Below are 22,140 nucleotides of genomic sequence, written 5' to 3' on the forward strand. Positions count from 1 at the left end.
TCGCCAGCGTTAAAAAACATGAAAAAGTGATTTAAGAAAGTGTAAACGAATTTCGCTTCGTCTTGCGATGCCGCAGGACAAAGCGTTTGTTTTCTTAGGAATTTACACCGTTACGGTGACGCGTCCCTGCTAACAAAGCAGAGACTCGCTAGTTAGCGTGATATCTATTTTGACATCATTTGCATTTCGCAGTCAAAAGAACATAAAGAGCAGTGAAGCTCTAAAAATTAGGGTAAATTGCGTCTTTCGCGTCCGTCTGGCCGACATTAAAACAGTCTGGCACTTCAGAGCTCGACATCACAAAAGCCTCGACCTCTCAAACCTGAGCCACTTAAAGATTCGAGTATCTTAACCTCTGAAAGGAAATATGGCAGAGGGCCCGTGTTCTGGGCTTTTGGGGTGTGTCTGGGGCAGTAGTTTAGCAGATGGAAGGGGAGGGGGCTCTCGCATGTCAGATGTCACCAGCGCTGTGTTGTAGAGGTATAACCCCCCGAACCCCCCCTCCCAGCACTGTTTATGTAGGTCTGGTAGGATTTCCTGCTACACGATGAAATAATTAGAGGCCCAGCATGAAGAGCGAGCATCAGGCGGCGAGGCTGGGAGATGGGGGAAGTCTCGTGCATACGCTCCCTTGCTCGGGCTACTCCGATCACTAGAAGATTGGTTTCCTTCATTTGAAGAGGCTTTTATGCCTATCACGGGGTGATGGGAATTTATAAAAATTAACCCTATTCATTCGCTGAGACCGCACAGGGATTCTCTGAAGGGTTTACGAGAGCGAGTCGTCACTGCTGTCGTTAGATGACTGAGTTGTTTTTTTTTTTAGATTTGCAGCGATTTGTTTGGAATAAATAACGTGCCATTATACCAGATGCTTATTAAAACCTAAGATAAGGTGTGTACAAAAGTCGAAAGGTCAATCAAGCCCAGTATAAAGCAGTTTCACGGTTAAATCAGCCTTTGTCATGACGTTCCGTTGCACATTTTAGATTTTGCTACTGCTGGTCATTTTGTAGCTCTCGTTGTTTTTAAGAGCAAAGTAAATCCTTTAAAGAGAAGTTTACTTATTTTACTAATTACTTATTTTGAGCTAAAGCTCGCAGCCTTATGTAATAAAAAACAGACATTTCTTCATATTCATACGACTGAGCAGCTATGAGGTTAGGGGCCTTGCTCCGGGGCCCAAGAGTTGCAGCAATTAAAACTAATGGATCTTGGATTCGAAGTCCAATACCCTAACCACTAAGCTACCACTTACCCTTCTATATGTTCTCTCACATTCACTTCATGCGTCTACTATTCTGCAAGCTGTAACGTTTTACGTTTTACTTATAACATAATGGTAGGCCATCAGGGTCAGCAAGGCCTTCTCAGCTGGCCTAAACTCTATAGGTTCTTTGATTGGCTGGTCAGAGAGTGCACTAGTCAAAGCTCACAAACCGCATCTGTAGCAAACTGCACAAGCTCAAATTTATTCATGTAAAATAATTCAATCCACATTAAATGGCAGAGAATAAAAAATTTATTTGGTCGCAGATACACTTACAAGGACGTTTACAAGATGGACTTTTCAATAAAAGTTGGACATCATGAGGAAACGTCGACTAAAACAGTTCAAAACAGATGCTTCAAGAACATTTATACTTTTGTGTTTTCTTTCCTTTAGAATTTGAACATTCATTTAAACATTTCAGGAAAACCACAACGCCCTGAAAAATTGCATGAAAATGCAGAAAGAAAATGCACGGCAAACATAGGCTCATTTGATGAGGTGAATATCGATGCTTCTGCTGGAGATGATGTATTTGGGAGGTGCAGTTGCGGCTACAGTGAAAGGAGACGTGTTGAATTGTGTTCATTGGGTTTCTTGCTTTAGTGATGACATTCATTCTCGCTGTATGAGATTCCTGTGTGTGATGCAGCTCTCTGTTCTACTGCTCTTCTCTATAATATTAATATAATATTGTTTCTATAGACGTGGCGTCATAATGATGGTATTAAGAGGTGGATCGGTTCATGAAGGGCACCACTGAAGGCCTCGGAGTGAAATGCACGACCTGACAGTGATATGATGAAACTCTACTGATTTTATTTACACACCAGAGCAAGAATTGTGACTCATATAGAGTGATGATTAAAGGATACTCACAGTCTGTTGGCCATGAAATGGTCTGTTTTAAAAATCCACAGGATGGAGGTTCCAAAAGATAGAATAGATGAAATTCTACTATTGGATGTTAATACAAAAAAAAAAACCTTCATTATAATCAATGACTTGCTTCGTTAAATAAAATGATTGTTCATTTATGAAAGAGCTGTTACTATGGAAACCATAGCATATTAGAAAAAGGGGAATTATATATATATATATATTTATATATATATATATATATATAAAAACCTCTCCAGCTGCACTACTGTCCGAGCTGATGTTAAGGTCAGTTGATCAACACCTTTAAACCAAAAAGATTTAAGAATTCCAGTGCTGTCTTAGAGATAAAATAATGTACTGTAATGAACCGTAAGAATGCAGTTGAATGGGCGTGGATTGGTTGTCCTGCAAGCCAAAAAAACAACAATTACCTTAATAAAAACTCTCTTACGTCTAGACGTTAATTAGGTATTTGTCTAGATTTAAAAAAGAAATGAGTAGTTGATTTTGAGGAAAGTTTGGGACTCTCCCAGAAGTCTCTCGTGTGTGTTGGCAGGTGTGTGTTTCCATGCAAGGTGATGTCATGTGCTCGGCAGTTCCATACAGCAGCACTGAGGTGAACAGGATTCTGGGACAGGTGTAGAAACTTTAGTTTTCCTCTCCCACATTGCACCAGCTGGAACAATTTCGAGAGGATGACTGTCAACACGGCCGCTTCACGCCTGCCTTGGCGTAAAAAGGCGCCTTTTCAGGTCTTTTGGCTCGTGACGTGTTCGCACCTTTCAAAACCGGGGAATGGAGAGGCGAACAAGTATGTGTAAACTTCACTTATCTACATGATTTCGTTCCAATTTACACACACACACACACACACAAACACATACACACAGTGTACAGCCAGACTCCCATTATGACTATGAATGTTTGCTTTGGCATGTTGCAACGTTTTTGTGGCAAATCCGGAGTAGTCTGAGTATTCGCTTTTGCATGAGAGCGATGTGAAAAGTATTCTCAGTGAGGTAGTGCAGAGGCCTGAAGACGTTTTTTTTTGGTGGGGGGGGGGATTTCAGCTCATTTATTTGTAGTTTAGAAAACTGATATTGTTCACAGATATATGGAGACTTTAGTACAGAGGTCCCCAATCACCAAGTCATGACCCAGAAGCGGGCCGTGGTAGAGTTGCTACCGGGTCAAAAATATGTTTTGAGGATAATATCAATATATATTACACTGTATTATTTGTTGTATATGTTGCTTATTGAGAGTCACTATCCAAATGTACACACAAGGCCATTTCAGAAAACACCATTTCCAAGTTTTTGCTTTCAAATGTACTTAAGTATCCAAAGTTCTATTATTTATTAGGCTATAATGTTCCTATTATCATTTTTATCACAAGACTCTTTACTTAATGAACTCAGTTTATGTGAAAAGACTCTAATGAGTTAATGAGCCTTTAACGAGTCAAACACTGATTGATATCAATTCAAATTATCATAAGCACAAAACCTTCTTTTTAACTACTTAAAAAAAATCACGTAAACGAGGTCACGTGTGTTGTGGTGAGTTCGAGTCTGGAGATTCTTCGTCGTTTATTCCTCTCTGAATGTTCTGCTTGTTGAACTGATGCTGAACTGTATGTTGGTGATCAGTAGATGCACCATGCGCCGATGTGTAAAACAGAGCGTGCGCTCGATCCTGATTGATCCAGTTACGTTTTTATCCTCATAAATTTAAAAAGGATCGACTGATTTTACAAAATGTAGTTGAGTGAAAAGTCAAATATTTGACTAGTGAAATTAAAGTTAAAGTCTCCCAAATGGAAATACTTCAGTTAAATACAGACACGCTAAAAATCTACTTAAGTACAATAATAAATTACATTAAATTCATTACTGTCCACCGCTGAACACACATCCAACACAAATACGACTTGTATCTAACATATGGTATCGTCTCTACAGGCAGGTCACATGCTTTAAGTTCCATGTGTGTAATTTGTGGAGATACATCAGCTAAGAAGTCAATAAAACCCCTAACATTGTACAAATAAGCACCTGGCAGACTGAAGTTTCAGGAGTCTGAAACTGTTGAATTATTTCCAATGGAAAAACCATTGTAGAACACACACATCCCACCAGCCAGTTGGAGAGAATATTTTCAATCCGAACTTGTCCATGGTGAACAATAGGTTGGCAACCCCTGCTTTAGAGAGCCTGTATGGAAACGTTATGTAATGTAGTTCACCAAAACAAAGGCATGTGCTACACTTTTAGGGGAAAAATACTGCTGGTGCTCAAGATCACACCAATCCTCCATGAAAAACTCGTTTCAGGTTCATAACTTGAGGTTATACTTTGAGAAGGCTTTAAATAAGATGATATTTTTCAGCCTGCAACATTAGCATCGGATATTAACTAAAAAAGCCTTACAGTAATCATGTGAACCTTAACTAAACTGATCTAACCTTAGCTATAAGCAAGTTAGCTAGCACAGATAATATTTATGAATATAGCCTAAAAATTTTTATAGTAATTCTGTAATGTTAGCTTATATTAGCCAGCTAGCTAACATTATCACTGAAGATTATGGACATAGCCAACTAGCTTATATTCATAGTATATTAACTATTATTATCTTTATACCTGACAGACATTTATGAATTTGACTCAGGTAAGCTAACAGCTAGCTCCAAATTATCAGTGAAAGGAAGAAACATTTAGGAGTATAACCTTTACTAAAACCCAAACATCCTGCTATAAACATTCAACATATGCAAAAAGAAATAAAAAAAAAATCCTGCCAGATTAGCTCATGTTAGCTGGCTGCCAAGTTCCCTCAGTGTGATAGAACAATCAGTGTTGCTTGTTCAAAGAATCAAATACTGAGATTATTATTCCCTGACTCTAATGACTCAAGACTGGACAGATGAAAGGATCTGGAGGTTGCCACTCACATCCAGGACGTTTCCTTCCCTCAGGGCTTTGCACCACTGAGTCCCAAGAGAGAGAGAGAAAAGCAAGCAGAGCGAGCTAGCTCTGTGCAGGAAAGGGTCAAAGATCAGAGCGAGAATCATTAAGGGTTAAGTTAGACGATAACTAAAGTGATATTCAAAGCCCCACGTCTAGACGGCATCCTCTGGTCAAAGAGATTCCCAAAAGGACGCAAAGTCTTCTCAGAGCTCTGTGTGAACTTTTCTTCAGATTGTTGAATTAATAATCTGCTTTACGGATAAAGGTGGTGGAAGCAGTGCAAGCTAGCGACGTCATCTGAGGAAACGTCCGGAAGTGAGGAGTCGTCACTGTTAGGTAAACTTCTCGGCGGCGCCGAAACAAAAGGCCGCGTTAGCATTGAGACTTGGTGAGCTTCCAGGCTGATGTGGGTGTGTTTTTGCTACAACTTCCATGTCAGAATAATCTGTTTCCTGTCACTAGCATGATAGCAGCGGCTCGGTGGCTGCCGCTCTATGAAAAGCTGTCATCGGCTCCATTTCCTTTTCCACAAGGATGTTGATGGGATCTAACGCTGGTGGCCTCTTGACACGCAAAAGCACCCAAATGAAGTCCTCATCTTTCTTCAGGTGGACGAACGCGATGCTTCAGATCTGTAAATCTGATCCCCAAAACCAATTTTATTTAATAAACACATGATAATCTTTTATATAAAAGGGTTCTCCAGAGGTCCCTTGAAGGTTTGAGGGCTCTTGACATCTTAAACACTCATCTTCATGAGAGAAATACTCCACATGTAGGGTTCTGCATGAAATCTTTTAAGAGTTTTTACAATAATAATAAAAAAAAAATCATCACCTTAAATGATTATTTGAAAATAAAATCCATACTTTACCACACAGAAAAAATTTAATTAACCTTAATCTACCTCAGGTTATGATTCTGTAAAATATAAAAAATATGTTAATTGGATTCTGTAAACTACCTCAGATTATGATGTTTTAAAAAGATAATCTACATTATGTTCTAGTTTCACCAAACGATAATCTACCTCATGTGAAAATCTTAATCTACTTCAAATCATTTCAAAATAATCTTCATTTACCTGGTCATCTAACTTAGTTTAGAGATTTTGTAAATTTACCTCACGTGTGAGATTTACCTCAGTTTTCAAAATCCTTCAAAAATGTACTTCAAATGATAATTTTAAACCGAGACATAATTTACCTCAGATTATTATAAAGAAGATTTTGAGAGATTTGTTTAATCTGAGGTAGACTTTATCAATAATCTACCTTAGATTAAATAATCTACCTTTCTTTTTCTTATCAAAAATCTACCTCACAAGCTGAATAAAGAAATGTACCTCAGAGTATAACAAACATATCAATTTACACTCTGAATAAAACAAGTGCATAATCTACCTCAGATTACAACATTCAAATCCGCCTCTTCTGAGTTTACCTTAATAATCTACCTCATCCACCTCAGATTATGATTAATTAGTTTCAAGATTTACCACATTTGTTGTTCAAGAAAACTCAAGCAAATGGAATTGATATGAGGAATAATCAGATGGAGGAATACAATCTGAAAATGACCTAATTTCAGATTATAAATAAAAAAAGAAAACATTTTTATTTGTTTTTAATCTGATTTATTCAGATTATGATTTAATACACATTTAGAATCTACTTCATATGATAATTTAACAAATTATTGTTAACCTGAACTCAGGTAGGTTCAAATTATAAATGATTATCAAAAAAGGTCAAGAGCATCAGATATTTTGAGACCTATTTCCTGAATAATGATGAAGTGAAAATTCGTGACTGTAGATGATTGGCGACTGTGTTCCAGCTTTGACGTGGCATAGTTGTGTGAGGAGAATGTAGTTTGCGTTTGTTTTTGAGTTTTTTTTGTTCCTTTTCCTCTGGCATCCAGCTTCAGTGCAGGTTTCAGGAAACATAAGCACAGCGTTCCCCACATCGACCTGTCACAGCGCATTTGCTGGAGCTCTGGAGCTCTGAGACCCCTCACCTCCCAGACCCTCAGTGTTGAGTTACATGACTACAACCACTCCCCCACTTCTAGCTTTCCAAAAACCTTATGAATGAACGATGAACATCTGGGAAAGAAAAAACCAGAGTGGCTGAGCTTTTCCCACTGCTTTTCACAGGGGCTTTATCTGGAATTATTGTTTTATCATTAATCTATCTATCTATCTATCTATCTATCTATCTATCTATCTATCTATCTATCTATCTATCTATCTATCTATCTATCTATCTATCTATCTATCTATCTATCTATCTATCTATCTATCTATCTATCTATCTATTTTTACATGTATTTATTATTGGCCTTGTTGAGGTCAGAGCTCTATAGTAGGCCACTCAAGATCTTCCATCCCATATAGAGCAGACCTTCATAAAGCTGGCTTTGTGCACAGGGGTATTGTCATGCTGGAACAGGTTCGGGTTTCCTATTGCAAGTGAACTAATAATTTCATGCTCCAGCATCCAAATACCTCCTATACAAATGTGTGTTTTGACTTTGTGGGAGTTTCATTAACATACATAATGTGGTTCTTAATCAAAGAACCATTAAGGCTGGAAAAGTGAGGCGTCCCAGTACTTTTGCCCAAATAGTAAATGTGTGTTGTATGGGATTTGATAAAAATTGTCCATTTGTCGACAATGTGAAACAAGATGTTACAGGCCGTGATGTGACCACAATGTCCTGGCCCAGTATTTCACTATTAAACTCATGACGTGATGTCACCATCTTTGGAAACGCCGTCATCACCGGCTGTAGTTTATCTTTTAGCATCTCGGCAGATAAAACACACAACACTTCAGCATGAAATCTGAGGACACCGTACAAGAACCTGTAGAGTCCAGGCTGCTGAACAACGACTCTAGTGACATATGCTTGACTTTTCCCCAGTTTCAGACAATACTGCTCTTGTTTATGTGCCCGTGTACCTCACATAACTTCCCCATTCCCCTTTATTGACGTATATACTTCAGGACGTGTGTTTTTTCTTCAGTGAAATGCAATATTGATGCACATCATCCACACTGGCCTGTGGGTTTCTAAAGTAGGAAAAGAAGAGAGCTATTATAAATTGGTTCCAGTCAAGACTGCATCTATATCACACAGGAAAAAGCAGCCCTAAAAAAAAGTAAAAAAAAAAAAATAATAATAATAATTCCAAAGCATTGACTTTTTTTTTTTTTTTTTTATAAAAAAATCAAAACAAATTAAATGTAAATTTTTTTCTTGAAATTAAAAAAAAATATATTTTTATATAGTGAGGTCTTGTTTTTCTCTGACGACACACTTATGTTATGGAATAGATTTTGCCCTTTGACTTCAAAAATCTAAAAAAAAAAACTAAAACAAATAAATAAATATAATGTACCTTTTTTAATTTATCTGAAAGTATAATTTTCCCAACATAAAAAGTAGCAAACCCATACTTTTATTCGTGTATAATATATATATATAGTTATATTTTAAATTCATTTTTAATAAATGATTATATAAAATTAACAGTAAAATGTATATGTATAAAAAATTATCTGAACCAATAAGATATTCTTAAATACTGTTATCAGTTCAATATTAGATGCATAATAGAATTTTATATGAATTTATTTTTTATAAAGATTTTCCTTTTCGTTTATACATTAATGTTTTTTTGTTACTTCACATAAAAAACAGCGTTTATTTCAAGTGAATAATTATTTTCACAATAACCTTATGTTTTACAATTTAACATTAAAAAAAGCCTACAATTTTTTATAAAGAAAAAAAAAATCCTAAAAATCTATTGGGAACGATAAATAAGATGTGCAAAATATAAAATCTGATCATTTTAGATATCGATTGGGTTTTTTACGAGATTTTAATTTATGATGAATGCATACAATTTGTAAGTATAAATCAAGAAATTGTAAATCAATCGACACAAAATTTAAGCGCGCGCTTATATACAGAAGTCAACAGATTTGTCTTTAATGAAGGAAGTCTTCATTCTTCTCCTTCAGATTATACTGAAGCTTTTCGTGCTTGCAATCCGTGTTTAATGCTAAACAAACTCAGGTGCTGGAGGGCAGGAAGGAAATCTACCCCATGGCATCACGTTCATCCAATTTGCCGATTTCTTTTTTTATTTAAAGAAGTGAAAACGACGACAGCTGTAAAGACCCCAAACTCAATCAGATCCTCATTCTATCAGACTTCAGCCAGGAGACAAGAGGCTTTTTTTTCTTCAGCATGAACATAAAAAAATATATATTACTTATTTTTTCCTGACAATTCCAAGTACTGGGTTATGTGGTTATTTTGGGGGGTTAATGTCACTAAATAGCTATAAAATTTTATTTTTTTAATGGTCGTAAATAATTCAGTTTGTTATTCATTATTTCAAAAATTCTATTTTTTCTTCTTCAAGTTCAATGTTCAGCTCCTACACATGCATGGAGAAAAAAAAGCCGAAAATAGATGTAAATGAAATCTTGGCGAATCTGAAGATGGTTCATTTGTATATTCGTGTTTTTTTTTTGTTTTTTTTTGTCCTTGTCTGAATAATAGGCGTGTGTAAATGTGCAAAGGAGGTGCGGCCATGGGGGGGAAAAAGCCCCGGAAAAAAAAGTTCCTCCCAAAGTAAAGTTGCGGTTAAATGGTGGTGTAGACGCGCTCATGGAGCAGCTGCAGTAATGCGACCTTCAGCAGCCTGAATCTGCAAAGGCTTCCTCATCATGTACTGGAAAGATGAGCAGACGCTGTGCCCCGGCGTGGAGGACTTCAAGTCGGGAACCGAGAGCAAAGTAAGTGTGAACAACCGCAGTGAAAAATCCGGATGATGCTTGAGCTGTTTCTCCTGGTCTGAGTGACTGTGGAGAAGTTTCGCTTTTACTTTTTTCAAGTTTCATTCCTTTTTTTTTTTGTTTTGTTTTTTAATCCCAAATATTGGATTACCTCTTATTCCTCATTCAGCATTTACGGAGATAAACACCACCAAAAGTCTCGAATGAGATTGCTTTATTTAAGACTTTGGTTTGCAAACACGTCTAAAGGACCTGAAGACACTTATTTATTTATGTATTTATTATTTTGACATTTCTGCAAATCGGTCAAATCCTTTCCAGGTTTTAGAAGGAAAACTAATTAACGCCTGGAGCCTGTTTTCTTCTCCCGACATCATCACCTTCAGCTGTGCTGCAGTCTGCTCGGCTTTGATTTCCACATGCAGTGGAACATCTAAAGCCTGGTGTTCCTCATGCTCGGTTTTTTTTATTTTTTTTTTATTGTTTTTAAATGTACAAGGCTTTATTTCTCAATGTCAATTGAAAGCTGTTTGGCGCGCGTTCATGTGGAAAAGGAGGAGAAAGAGTGCTGTTATTAATTCAAGAGCCTCGTGTGTGTGTGTGTGTGTGTGTGTGTGTGTGGGGGGGGGGGTGATAATTTCAGGGGTGGTGGTGGTGAAGGTAGGATGGGGGGGGGGGGGGGTATTATCTTTTGCACCGTGCCCGTTGCCATGGTTATTAACGGGGCGGCCGCAGAGGTTAAAAGGGCGGCGGCTCGGAGCGCGCGACTCTCCGGTTGACGCGTCTGCACACTTGTGCTGGTCGTAATGCCGCAAAACTGCGAAGCGCACACACTCCTGCAGGAGGAAAACATTCTGGTAATTAAACAAACTAATTCATTAACTGACTAAACAAAATATTTGTGCTTTTTTAGAGCGATTTATTTAGGTCGCAAATATTATGCGTGTCTTTCAAAATACGCACAGCTGTTTTTGTTTGTGTTTTTGTTTTATTTTTTTTTTTACAATTTTCTACTACATATTTTCATCTCTCCAGAGCTCAACTCAAGACATTTTGGAAGAAGTGTCGTGTCCGTCGTCTTCTGTCTCGTCGCCCACCGTGTCTTCTCCCCATGCCATGACTGAGAAAGCCATCTGCACGAGCTGCGGCATGGAAATAGTGGACAAATACCTGCTCAAGGTGAGGAGGCGCGCGCACACACACACACACACACACACACATACAAAATTATATATTAATGTATTATATACAATCATTTATATTTTGGTCAGCTGTTACCACCAGGCTGTTTTTCACATCTAAACAAAGCGTTAAAAACTTTCCTTTATATATACTTGTTTTTGTCTGAGAAATAAATAAATAAATAAATAAATATATTTCTCAGACAAAAACAAGTCGTGTGAATAATAAAACCCCGATACAGAATAGATATGTATTCAATCTTTAGATGGATATGTAATATTGATAAGGTAAATATCACAAAATGAAAGCGTTAAGAATTAAATCAGGTCTCCATGAATATTAATTACATTCTACAAAAATGGTTCTAATATACAGTCTACAATCTCCAGACTTGCGTCCAGTTTTATTATTATTATTATTATTATTATTATTAATTATTGTCTTTAGAACCCTGGTGTTTGGTGTGCTAATGAACACTAGCTTAATTAGCTCGGCTCGTCAATTGTGGCTCGTGGCTGTATTTGGATTGCGTTTGGCACGTGCGTGCGCGCGTCAGTGTGTGTTTTTATGGAGTATAAAAGGTGTGTTTTTATACAGAGTATAAAAGGTGTGTGTGTGTGTGTGAGTGTGAGTGAGGGTTTGGATGTAAAATGATTCGCTCACGGTTTTTTTTTTTTGTTTGGCTTTTGGTGCTTGCAGGTAAACGACATGTGCTGGCACGTGCGCTGTCTGTCGTGCAGCGTGTGCCAGACGTCTCTCGGACGCCACATCAGCTGCTACATCAAAGAGAAAGAGATTTTCTGTAAACTCGATTATTTCAGGTAAAACTGAGTTTCATTTATTAAAATCCCGCTCATTGGGTATTAATTTTTTTTTTTATTATTGTTTTGTTTTTTGGCGTCAGTATTTCAAAAAGAAGAAAAGGGAAATCCCTGGTTGCTCGTCGTTGTTGGACTGTTCTCCGAAGTTAGTATTTTATTTTTATAGTTGGACTAAATAATACTTATGAAGCACTCAGTAATTATGAAGTACTGATTTATCACCAGATCAGTGATGACTTTTACACACGGACCTTCTCACCACTGCTCACTCAGAACTCACTGTTCATAAAGATGAATATTAATAGGTTTTACTATTACTCAGTTTCTGATTTGATAATTTCCACTTCCTGCTTTTTTCTGCTGTAAAACACCACGTGCATCATAAATTCTAATCAAAAATGGTTGCCACATCTGTGACTTTAAATCACAACATTTTCTATAGAAATCTCACATTTGCATCTTCTGGGTTCCATCATTTATATTTAGAGGCATGTTCTCTCATGTCATGTTTTCTTTTACCTCATGTGCTCAAGGCTTTTTTTTGTATTAAAATATTATATTAAATATTGCATTTCATATTCTATAATATATAAAGGCATAAAAACTCTGGGTTCTTGTTGCAGATGTTCTCATCCTAATTAAGTTTTATTTAGCACTTTCAACAATGGACATTGTCCTGAAGCAGCTTCACAGAAATAGAAATTTAATATGTATTAATCAGACCGGTAAATTTTTTTTTTCTATCCCTAATGATTGATGGTGGTCAGAGGGAAACTCATCCTCAACTCATTATAGTTCCATCATTGTTGCATCTTCATTCCTTTTAAATGTCGACATGCACTGAAATGTTTTTTTTTTTTTGTGGCACACAAACAAGATCATGTGTCGTTTCTCCAAATGATTACTGCTGCTTGAGCTTCATTTGGGTATGAGGCGATTAAATGTTCCTTCTTTATCCCTCGATTTATTTCTGATCTGTTGATTTAATGGGGTTTTTACTGCTGGTGGATCTCATGATGATGATTTTGGCTAAATTAAAATAAGATTGTGGTGTGGTTGTTTTTCAGTAACTCTTCTGGGGAAAAAAAAATTCTAGCATTGAAAAATGAAGTAAATACATAAATGTGGTGTTTCAGATTAGTTGTTGGAATAAAATGAATTTAACTGTGAGGTCGTTCATCTGTTCACTTCAGTGTTCTGTATTCAGCCTCCTTCATTTTTAGTATTTTTATTTTTTTAATGTATTTCTTCAGGAAATATGGGACCCGCTGCGCTCACTGCGGCAGGAACATCCACTCCAACGACTGGGTTCGCCGAGCCAAAGGGAACACCTACCACCTGGCCTGCTTCGCCTGCTTCTCCTGCAAGCGGCAGCTGTCTACAGGAGAGGAGTTTGCTCTGGTAGACGAGAGAGTGCTCTGCCGTGTGCACTACGACCGCATGCTGGACAACCTAAAACGTGCCATGGAGAACGGTTAGACCTTCTCGCTCACACTCGCTGATTTAATCTGATCGTATCCAGTAGACCACACAATGGTCATGAGTTCTGTAGGACCTGAACTTTTTCTCCAGTAGAACAAGATGTTCAAGTCCTGTGTGGTTTGGAACATCTTTAATGGCTGGTTTAAAGGATCTGAATAGATGTTTATGAAACACAGAGGAACAGGATTACTGATGACTTCATATCTTCCCAGATCCTCAAATTCAGAAATCACATTTTCCCCCTAACATTATTTTTACAATATTAAAGCAACAATTGACTTAGAAACCAGGGATGAATTCAAGCACCTGAAATGATTGTTCCAGTTTGATAAATAGTTCAGAATCAAATTCTCAATTTGAGTAGAATCTCTTACATTAGATGAAATCTGTTGAATTTGAGTTCCTGGTGGTGAACTGTTTTTGCCCCAAGGCTTCTTAAATCTTGTATGTTTTATTTTTCAACAAAAAGCTATGGTTGATATGAACATAAACTCTCTTAATGTTGGTTCATTCGAAATTGCTGAACTTCAGCCAAACCTTTTGCAGATTAAATATTCTTTAAGAAACTTCTGTGATGGAATTAAATAACCATGAGATCCACAAGGTTACTGTGGAGGGTTAAACTCGAGAACCATGCAGATGGATTTGATCTGTGATATAAAATGTGCTACAACTTTTAGTTGAACTTTTGTAATAAACGGCATGTTTCTGTTTGTGAAAGTTTGCATTTGATGGTCAGGAAATTCTGATTCTCAGTCATGTTATATTTGATATGAATCCCCGACGCTCTGATGCGTAATGACTCAATCCACCTTCTGAATGCGACGTAAAGAATTGGCATGAGTCGAGAAGTCTGCTGACGACTTCTTCTTGCACACACAAGGAATTTATATTTATTTGTGGTCACACAAGCTGAGTTTGAGGTACAATATGTAAATTACGAAAGAAAAATATATACTGGTGTGCAGTATTTAGATCTTTTATACATGTTTAGTGAGGGAGAGTGTGTAGAAATGGTGGCAGTGTAATAAATAATACATGGAAAAAGAAATATACTTTGCACATTTGTTTTTGCACATGCATTTAAATACCGATGCGAGTTGTGTTGTAGTTCTGGTGCTCTGAAGCAAGAAGAATTGGAGAAATATATAGAGAAGCTACATCATAATTTCAAGGGAAAATGTGAATTTAAGTCTCGTGTGTTTTCTTAAAAGTTTGAAAGTTATTTTTAATTGATGGCTTGTTTTTATATATATAAATTTTAAAATAAGTGTAAATCGAGGTTTGTTTAAATATTGTGAAATCTAAACTTTTTTTTCCTGCCATGTACTTTTCAAATATCACTCGTTTTTTTTTTTTTATAGCCTATTTGTTGCCTTAAGTCATTTAACACCGATTTCACACTTCCATCCAGGAAAAGGAGTGAATGTAGAAGGAGCTGTACCTTCAGAACAGGAAGTGAACCAGCCCAAGCCTGCGAAGAGAGCGAGGACGAGCTTCACAGCCGACCAGCTGCAGGTTCGAGCTCATGTTCTGTAAACTCGAATTACTTAAAATAGTGTTTTAGGATTCAGTGAGTTTGGCGTTTTTTATATATAATTTATTAGCACTGAATTTCTCCTTTGTTATTCTAAATACTTGTCAGTGTTGCAAAACAAAATATCGTACATTCATTCTGTCATTATGTTCTAAGCCTGTGTGTGTGTGTGTGTGTAGGTAATGCAGGCTCAGTTTGCTCAGGACAACAACCCAGACGCCCAGACGCTGCAGAAGCTGGCTGAGAGAACCGGCCTCAGCCGCCGAGTTATTCAGGTACACGGATAAAATTTTGGTTAAAAATAAATACTAACAAGGCTTCATTTTATGATGAGTCGTGTTTATTTCTGCCAGTTTCTCCTAATATTTTCTTTCTTCATGTTGGAATCAATAAAGGTAATTTTGTCTGATGCTACAATTTACATACATAAAAATAAAAACATTTTAATGACCAATTGGAATAATTTGTCTAAATAAGTTTGGTATTTATAGTTTATTTATAATATTTAAAAACACACAATATAATACACAAGTGTAATATATATGTACTATGGGTTAAATTAATAATTATGGATGTGTATTGTTTGTGTATGAAGGTCATATTTGGAGATTTAGTTTTCCATGCTTTAGTAATCAATAAGCAGGAAATTCTGTCCGCTTTTGATTCGTACCTTGTGCTTACGTTGTTTCTGTACATTTCCGACATTTTACATAAATGTGAATACATAATGCAATCCATCTCATTCCTCCGCATGTTTGTGGTTTCCTCAGGTCTGGTTTCAGAACTGCCGAGCTCGTCATAAGAAGCACGTGAGTCCGAACCACTCGTCCACGGCTCCGGTGTCGTCCCTGCAGCCGGGCAGACTTTCCCCACCTCTGATGGAGGAGCTGCAGTACACTGCGTTCACTCCGGTCGACACGCCCATGCTCACCACTCTGCACTCGTACATGGACGGTCAGTTCAACCCTGGTGTGTGTGTGTGTGTGTGAGGTTTTTAAAAAAAATTTTATAACGTTCCATCCGTAGTCATGAGGTATAAAACATGGAGGGAAAAAAAAATTCCCCGTTTTCTCATTTAAATTCATTCTCAATTTCCTTTACTGTCCAATGTTCTGAAATCAAGCTGCTTTTATTGCTTTCACACACTGACCTCACTCTTTTTATTTATTTTGATTAGAACTGCTAAGATTTTTTGGACATCTGACTTCAACATATGTTTTCTACATTAAGAATGCTCTTATAATAACCTCCCATTCTTCCAGTAAGATGTTCCACTAGATTTTTAATTTGTGGAGATTTGAGATTCATCCTAAAGGTGTTTAATAGGGTTGGAGCTCTAGAACAGGAGATCTGGCACACTTCCAAACCTTGTAAAGCAGATCTGCATGGAGCTGATTTTGTGCACATGAGCAATGTCATGCTGGAATGAGCTTTGATCTAGCGAAGGGAAAATGTCATGCTCCAGCATCCAGAGACGCCCTGGACAGTTGTGTGCCTCCAAATTTGCAGTTTGAGAACCACATATGACCTGGAAAAGTCAAGTGTGCCAATACTTTTGCCCATGTTATGCTGTGAAAATCACATTAGTATTGATTATTAAGTTTGTAGAATTATTTGTTGGGAATGTAACTGGCCAACTTGAAACAAATGGGTTTATTGTTATAGCTACTGTGATTTTTTTTTTATTAATATTTAAATAATGCACTTCAAAATAGATTTTTTAAAATTGTATTTAGAATATAAAATAATACATTAAATATGTTTGTTAATGTTGTAAAAACAATTTAGTGACTCAGTTTGTAAAAAGATTTTTTATTTTTTTTTGGTACCATTTTGAAATCTTGCTTTATATTATAAATATTAGGTTTTCAGTCCATCACACATCAGTATCAACAATCAGTTTATCCCTAATGAGCGAGACTGTGGCAAAGGGAAAAACTCCCTGAGACTTCATAAAGAAACCTTGAGAGGAACTAGTCACAAAATTGAGCCTATGTTCAGTCATTACAGCTCCATCATTGTTGAGGTTCACGGATGGACACTAGAGTGCAAACCTGTTCATGGGAATTGTAGCTCCAAAGCCACTGTCTCCCCCTGTCCTTTTCATCTGCCTCTTCCAAACCAACTACCTGCATGTCTTCCCTCACCACATCCATAAACCACCTCCTTGGTCTTCCTCTTTTCCTCCTTCCTGGTGGCTCCATCCTCAGCATTCTCCTACTGATATACCCCATGTCCCTCCTCTGCACATGTTCAAACAATCTCAATCTCACTTCCCTCACCTTGTCTCCAAAACGTCCTACATGCACTGTCCCTCTAATTAACTCATTTCTAATCCTGTCCATCATCGTCACTCCCAACGAACATCTCAACATCTTCAGCTCTGCTACCTCCAGCTCCACCTCCTGTCTTTTACTCAATGCCACTGTCTCTAATCCATACAACATCTCAGGTCTCACCACAGTCCTATAAACTTTCCCTTTTACTCTCACAGATACTCTTCTATCACAAATCACTCCTGCTATCACTCTTCTCCACCCACTCCACCCTGCCTGCACTCTTTTCTTCACTTCTCTTACACACTCTCCATTACTTTGCACTGTTGACCCCAGGTACCTTGAACTCCTCCACCTTTTCCACCTCTTCCACCTCTTCTCCCTGCAACCGCACCCCTCCACTGCCCTCCCTCTCATTCACACACATGTACTGTCTTATTCCTACTGACTGTCATTCCCCTTCTCTCCAGCGCATATCTCCACCTCTCCAGACTCTTAACCTGCTCCCTACTGTCACCACAAATCACAATATCAGTCACAAATCTCCTAGTCCATGGAGACTCCTGTCTGACCTCGTCCTTCAACTTGTCCATCACCACTGCAAACAGGAAAGGGCTCAGAGCCGATCCCTGACACAGTCCTACCTCCACCTTGAACCAGCCTGTCATTCCTACTGCACACTTCTCCATCACACTGTCTTCATATGTCCTGCACCACACTCACACCTTCTCTGACACACCAGACTTCCTCATACAATACCACATCTCCTCTCTCCACCCTGTCGTGCGCTTTCTCCAAATCCACACACAATGCAACTTCTTCTGTCCTTCTCTTTCTCTGTCCTTCTCTTCTGTCCTGCACAAATTCTGTTTACATTTTTCTGTTTACACTGCACCTTATTCTGTTACGACAGGTTTTACTGGCGGAGCTATTTCTATTTTTTATTTTATATTTTGTGTATTGTGTATTGTCCTGTGTTGTCTTGCACTGTCTTGTGTTGTCTTTTGCACCGTTTGCACCAGCTGCACACATGCACTTTATGTGGCAAGGATCTTAGTTCTCGGCCCTGTGTTCTTCTGTTCTGTACTGTTTGTTTTATGTTGTTCTATGTAGCACCTGGGTTCAGGAGGAACGTTGTTTCATTTCACTGTGTACTGCATCAGCTATATATGGTTGAAATGACAATAAAAGCTTCTTGACTTGACTTGACTCTATACTTCTCCATCAACATTCTCAAAGCAAATAATGCGTCTGTGGTGCTCTTCCTCGGCATGAAACCATCCTGCTGCTCACAGATGGTCACCTCTTCTCTCAGCCTGGCTTCCACTACTCTTTCCCATAGCTTCATGGTGTGACTGATCAACTTTATTCCTCTGTAGTTCCTGCAGGTCTGCACATCTCCCTTATTCTTAAAGATCAGTACCAGCACACTCCTTCTCCATTCCTCAGGCATCTTCTCACCTTCCAAAGCAACTGTAGCAAACTTTTTTTTTTTTGTCAGTTCTCTGTAAATCTAATAATTGTTCTTCCTTTACCCACTTCATGATGTTTTTAACGTGTGCTTATGTCTTCTATTTCCTCCCTCCAGTCCAGTCTCCGTCGCTGGTGTTCCAGCCTCTTTTGCCCCACTCGATGACACAGCTGCCAATCAGCCATGCCTGAAAGAAACCCCGCCCACTTCACTCTCTCAACCAATCAGGTCAGAATCTAGAGGAAAGCATGAGGAACTTTATCATCACTCTGTTCGAACCGCGTCTTGCACCACGAACCCCCATAACTCTGTTCATGAGCGTTTACTGAAGGATGGTCCAAGAAAACAAAGCTTTTCGATGTTCTTTGTGAACAGCTGAAGTTTTTTGTTTTTGTTTAATATATAAATATCTATATAACGGTTGAATTCAATCACCTTTAATTTATTTGTTGTATGTGACTGAGCACTTTGTTTTGAAATAAATTTATGATGGAAGTCTTAGTTCCTGGTTTTTGTCGATGTACAGCTGCTTTTTTTTTTTTTGGTGTGTGGATGAATTTTGGTGTTTGGAATCTTAGCAAAATGCCAATAAAATGTTCAATGCTACTGGAGATTTGAGTAACTGCATTCATTGTGCACACAAAATGCGACGTTTGGATGCTTTCCTAAGCAAGCTAATAATTTTTTTCTCCTTGAAACCCACAGATCCTGTAAAGTGTGGAAACGGTTGGTTTTGAGACCCATACATGTTCCTTTTGTGTCTCTCGTGTATAAAAGTTCTCGTCTTCCCTAAATTTTGTAATTTTTTTAAACTTGCTGCTGTGGCGTCTCGTATTTTGCCATCGAGAAAAAGACCATTTTGATTAATTAAGGAGAAAAACAACACTGATTTGTGAAGCAGGATTCAAATGTCTATAGAGACGTGGAAATTACACGCTACAGAAATGTTTGGTTTAAAACTGGCACGGTAAATTTGTCAATTGTAGAAGTCAGATTTATTTCTATAGCGCTTTTCACAACAGACATTGTCTCAAAGCAGCTTTACAGAAATAAACATCAAGGTGAATGGTGTGTGTTTATCCCTGATGAGCAACCGTGGTGACAGTGGCAAGGAAAAACTCCCTTAGATGTTATGAGGAAGAAACCTTGAGAGGAACCAGACTCAAAAGAGGAACCCATCCTCATTTGGGTGACATCAAGAGTTTGATCATAAATATTTCAACAATACAGAACACTGGAGAGTGAGAACTAACATGAGTACTGGAGTATAAGATTATAAGTGATGTTCTTTCTGCAGTCTTATACAGTCTTTATAGTTATAAAACTAGGAGCTACTGAGCTCAACATTTGTGATCATCACAGATCCAGCATCAGTAGAACCATTTTATAGAGTGGACATTTCAACCTAAGGAAAGACAGATTAGATGTGAGATCGGAAATATTGTACACGTTAGGGCATTGAACAGATTCGGTACTGTGAGATTTTATAAATGACTTTGTGCAATTTAATGACTAGTGGAAAAAAAAAAAAAAATGAATGAACACCAATTACATGGACCAAAGGACTATACAACATACGCTTATTTTGCTTATTTACTTTTTATGTCCTGACAATTTTTCTCCTAACCATTTCAGAGTTGTATTAAACCATAAAGGAAATGTGGGTAATCTCTAGGGCTGTGTCCCAAATTGCTCACAATGCACTACATTCTCAAAATATATCCAGAAGCTGATTCCTGAATCTGCATTTAACAAAAATGCGCTTGGATCAGTGGGAAGAACACGGAACTTAGAAATCTGGAGTTTGCAGGAAAAACCCGTGTGTTTGCGCAGACGTTTCGTTGATCGCCGTTTCAATCAAACAGCATCTGTGGAAGTGGGCGGGGCTTGGTCAAATTGACTGATCGAATGCTAGCAATTTTGAAGAGCTCACTTTTAGCTACTGAAAACGATTAGCTCTGGATGAATGACTGAGTTGCATCGTAATCTTCTGAAGCAAATTCTTATCCCTCACTAAATTGCTGTTGTGAACATGGATTCAAGTTGTGTGAGGATTGTGTGTGTGTGTGTGTGTGTGTGTGTGTGTGTGTGTGTGTGAGCTCGTGTTTGGTCTTGTAGCAGTATCGTGTAGTCGTAGTGTTTATACAGCACACGTACCAAATTGCACGCCTCTGTTCAGATATTAGCAGGTGCCAATTAGTGGTTTGAGGCTGATGATAGATTTGGTCTGAACCTGAATGATCAAGTCTAAAAGATACAGTGTGGAAAGATGATCTGCAGGAGGCGTCTGTACACCCTGATGGTGTTCTTTTCAAGACTGTTGCTGTTTCAGCCCATGGCTTCTCGTGGATTCACCTGTTGTGCTTTTCTGCTCTTTTTTAATGATGGACCATGTTTTGATGGTGATTATTTCAATTAAATCTTTATTTCTATAACCCCAGGGGCGAATGTAGAAAATGATTCATGGGGTGGCAAAGAGGTGGCAGGAGAATTATGAGGGGTGGCAACACTAAAGCATCCTTGCATGGTTCTTGTGGATATAAGGAGGCATCACACTGGGGCAGATTTTTATATTGGTCCAAACAAATGTAATAAAGACTGACCACACCAGAACTGGACATCTGAAATGTAAAGACATAAACTAGATTAGATGTTTAGGGGGATATTTTACTCGTGTTAAGTTTTATGCAAACCTGTAGGGAGGTTAAATTTAAGCCAAATTGAATTTACTAAGCAATAGTGTAACCAAAACCAGTAGTAAACATGATTTTATATAGATACAAAGCCTTTAATATGTCAATACTGGTTTACTTGAGTTAAAAACACAACAAATACACAGAAAACACATTTAAATCACCAGCAAATAATTTCAAAAAAATAAAATGTATTACAGTATTTGGTGCGACATGAACCACCAAATGACGTCATTTGTCAAATTCTGACGATCTGAAGACTCGAGCTATTGAACAACATACTTTAACAGCTGAATTCTAAACTATTTTTTAGTCATTAAAACATGCAAATGTGTATATATATAAAATATACTAATACTAATGCTTCAATTCATCAAACGAGCCAGATAAAGTAATGAGTTTGTGATGGTGATCAGGCTGGTTGAATTAAATGTGTTTGATTCACTGAAACGAAGCAGTTCATAAGAGTCGTTTGTTTGGACTACACTTTAATAGAAAGACGAGATTTCTTGCCATTATTTATGGGTATATGCTGCTGTTGGTTTTTTCTCATCACAATGAAAAAGTTGTAATTTGGTCGAGAAAACTGATTATGAATAAATTCTACATTTCTATTGTAAACATTGGGACACCGGTTTGGATGGCGATGCTTTAGAGTGGCTCCCCTGTAGCTCCGCCCCTGTATACCACCTTCAACAACAGACGACGTCCCAAAGCAGCTTTACAGAAAATAAAAA

General features: G+C 37.8%; 1 protein-coding gene and 1 long non-coding RNA gene across 4 annotated transcripts; both read left to right on the top strand.

Annotated features, from left to right (window-relative positions):
- The first annotated feature begins 2,738 nt into the window (after positions 1-2,738).
- On the top strand, positions 2,739-6,026 carry LOC310717144. The gene is made up of 3 exons (XR_014530748.1): positions 2,739-2,963; positions 5,390-5,460; positions 5,587-6,026. It is a non-coding gene; the product is annotated as an uncharacterized lncRNA (long non-coding RNA).
- Positions 6,027-9,708: 3,682 nt separating this feature from the next.
- On the top strand, positions 9,709-19,321 carry lhx8a (LIM homeobox 8a). 3 transcript variants are annotated; one of them, XM_083524826.1, is made up of 8 exons: positions 9,709-9,941; positions 10,977-11,120; positions 11,823-11,944; positions 13,198-13,418; positions 14,841-14,944; positions 15,143-15,238; positions 15,734-15,932; positions 18,828-19,321. In XM_083524826.1, exons 1-8 carry the CDS (start codon positions 9,873-9,875, stop codon positions 18,899-18,901), a joined length of 1,029 nt encoding a protein of 342 aa, XP_083380952.1. In that variant the 5' UTR covers positions 9,709-9,872; the 3' UTR covers positions 18,902-19,321. The 3 variants fall into 3 exon arrangements, with proteins under 3 accessions (XP_083380952.1, XP_083380953.1, XP_083380954.1); XM_083524827.1 differs by having other exon boundaries at positions 9,721-9,941; positions 15,734-15,917; XM_083524828.1 differs by lacking the exon at positions 9,709-9,941 and adding an exon at positions 10,648-10,798.
- The last annotated feature ends 2,819 nt before the right edge of the window (positions 19,322-22,140 follow it).

This window comes from Silurus aristotelis (assembly GCF_946808225.1).
Source record: "Silurus aristotelis genome assembly, chromosome: 22".
Taxonomy (NCBI): Eukaryota; Metazoa; Chordata; class Actinopteri; order Siluriformes; family Siluridae; genus Silurus; species Silurus aristotelis.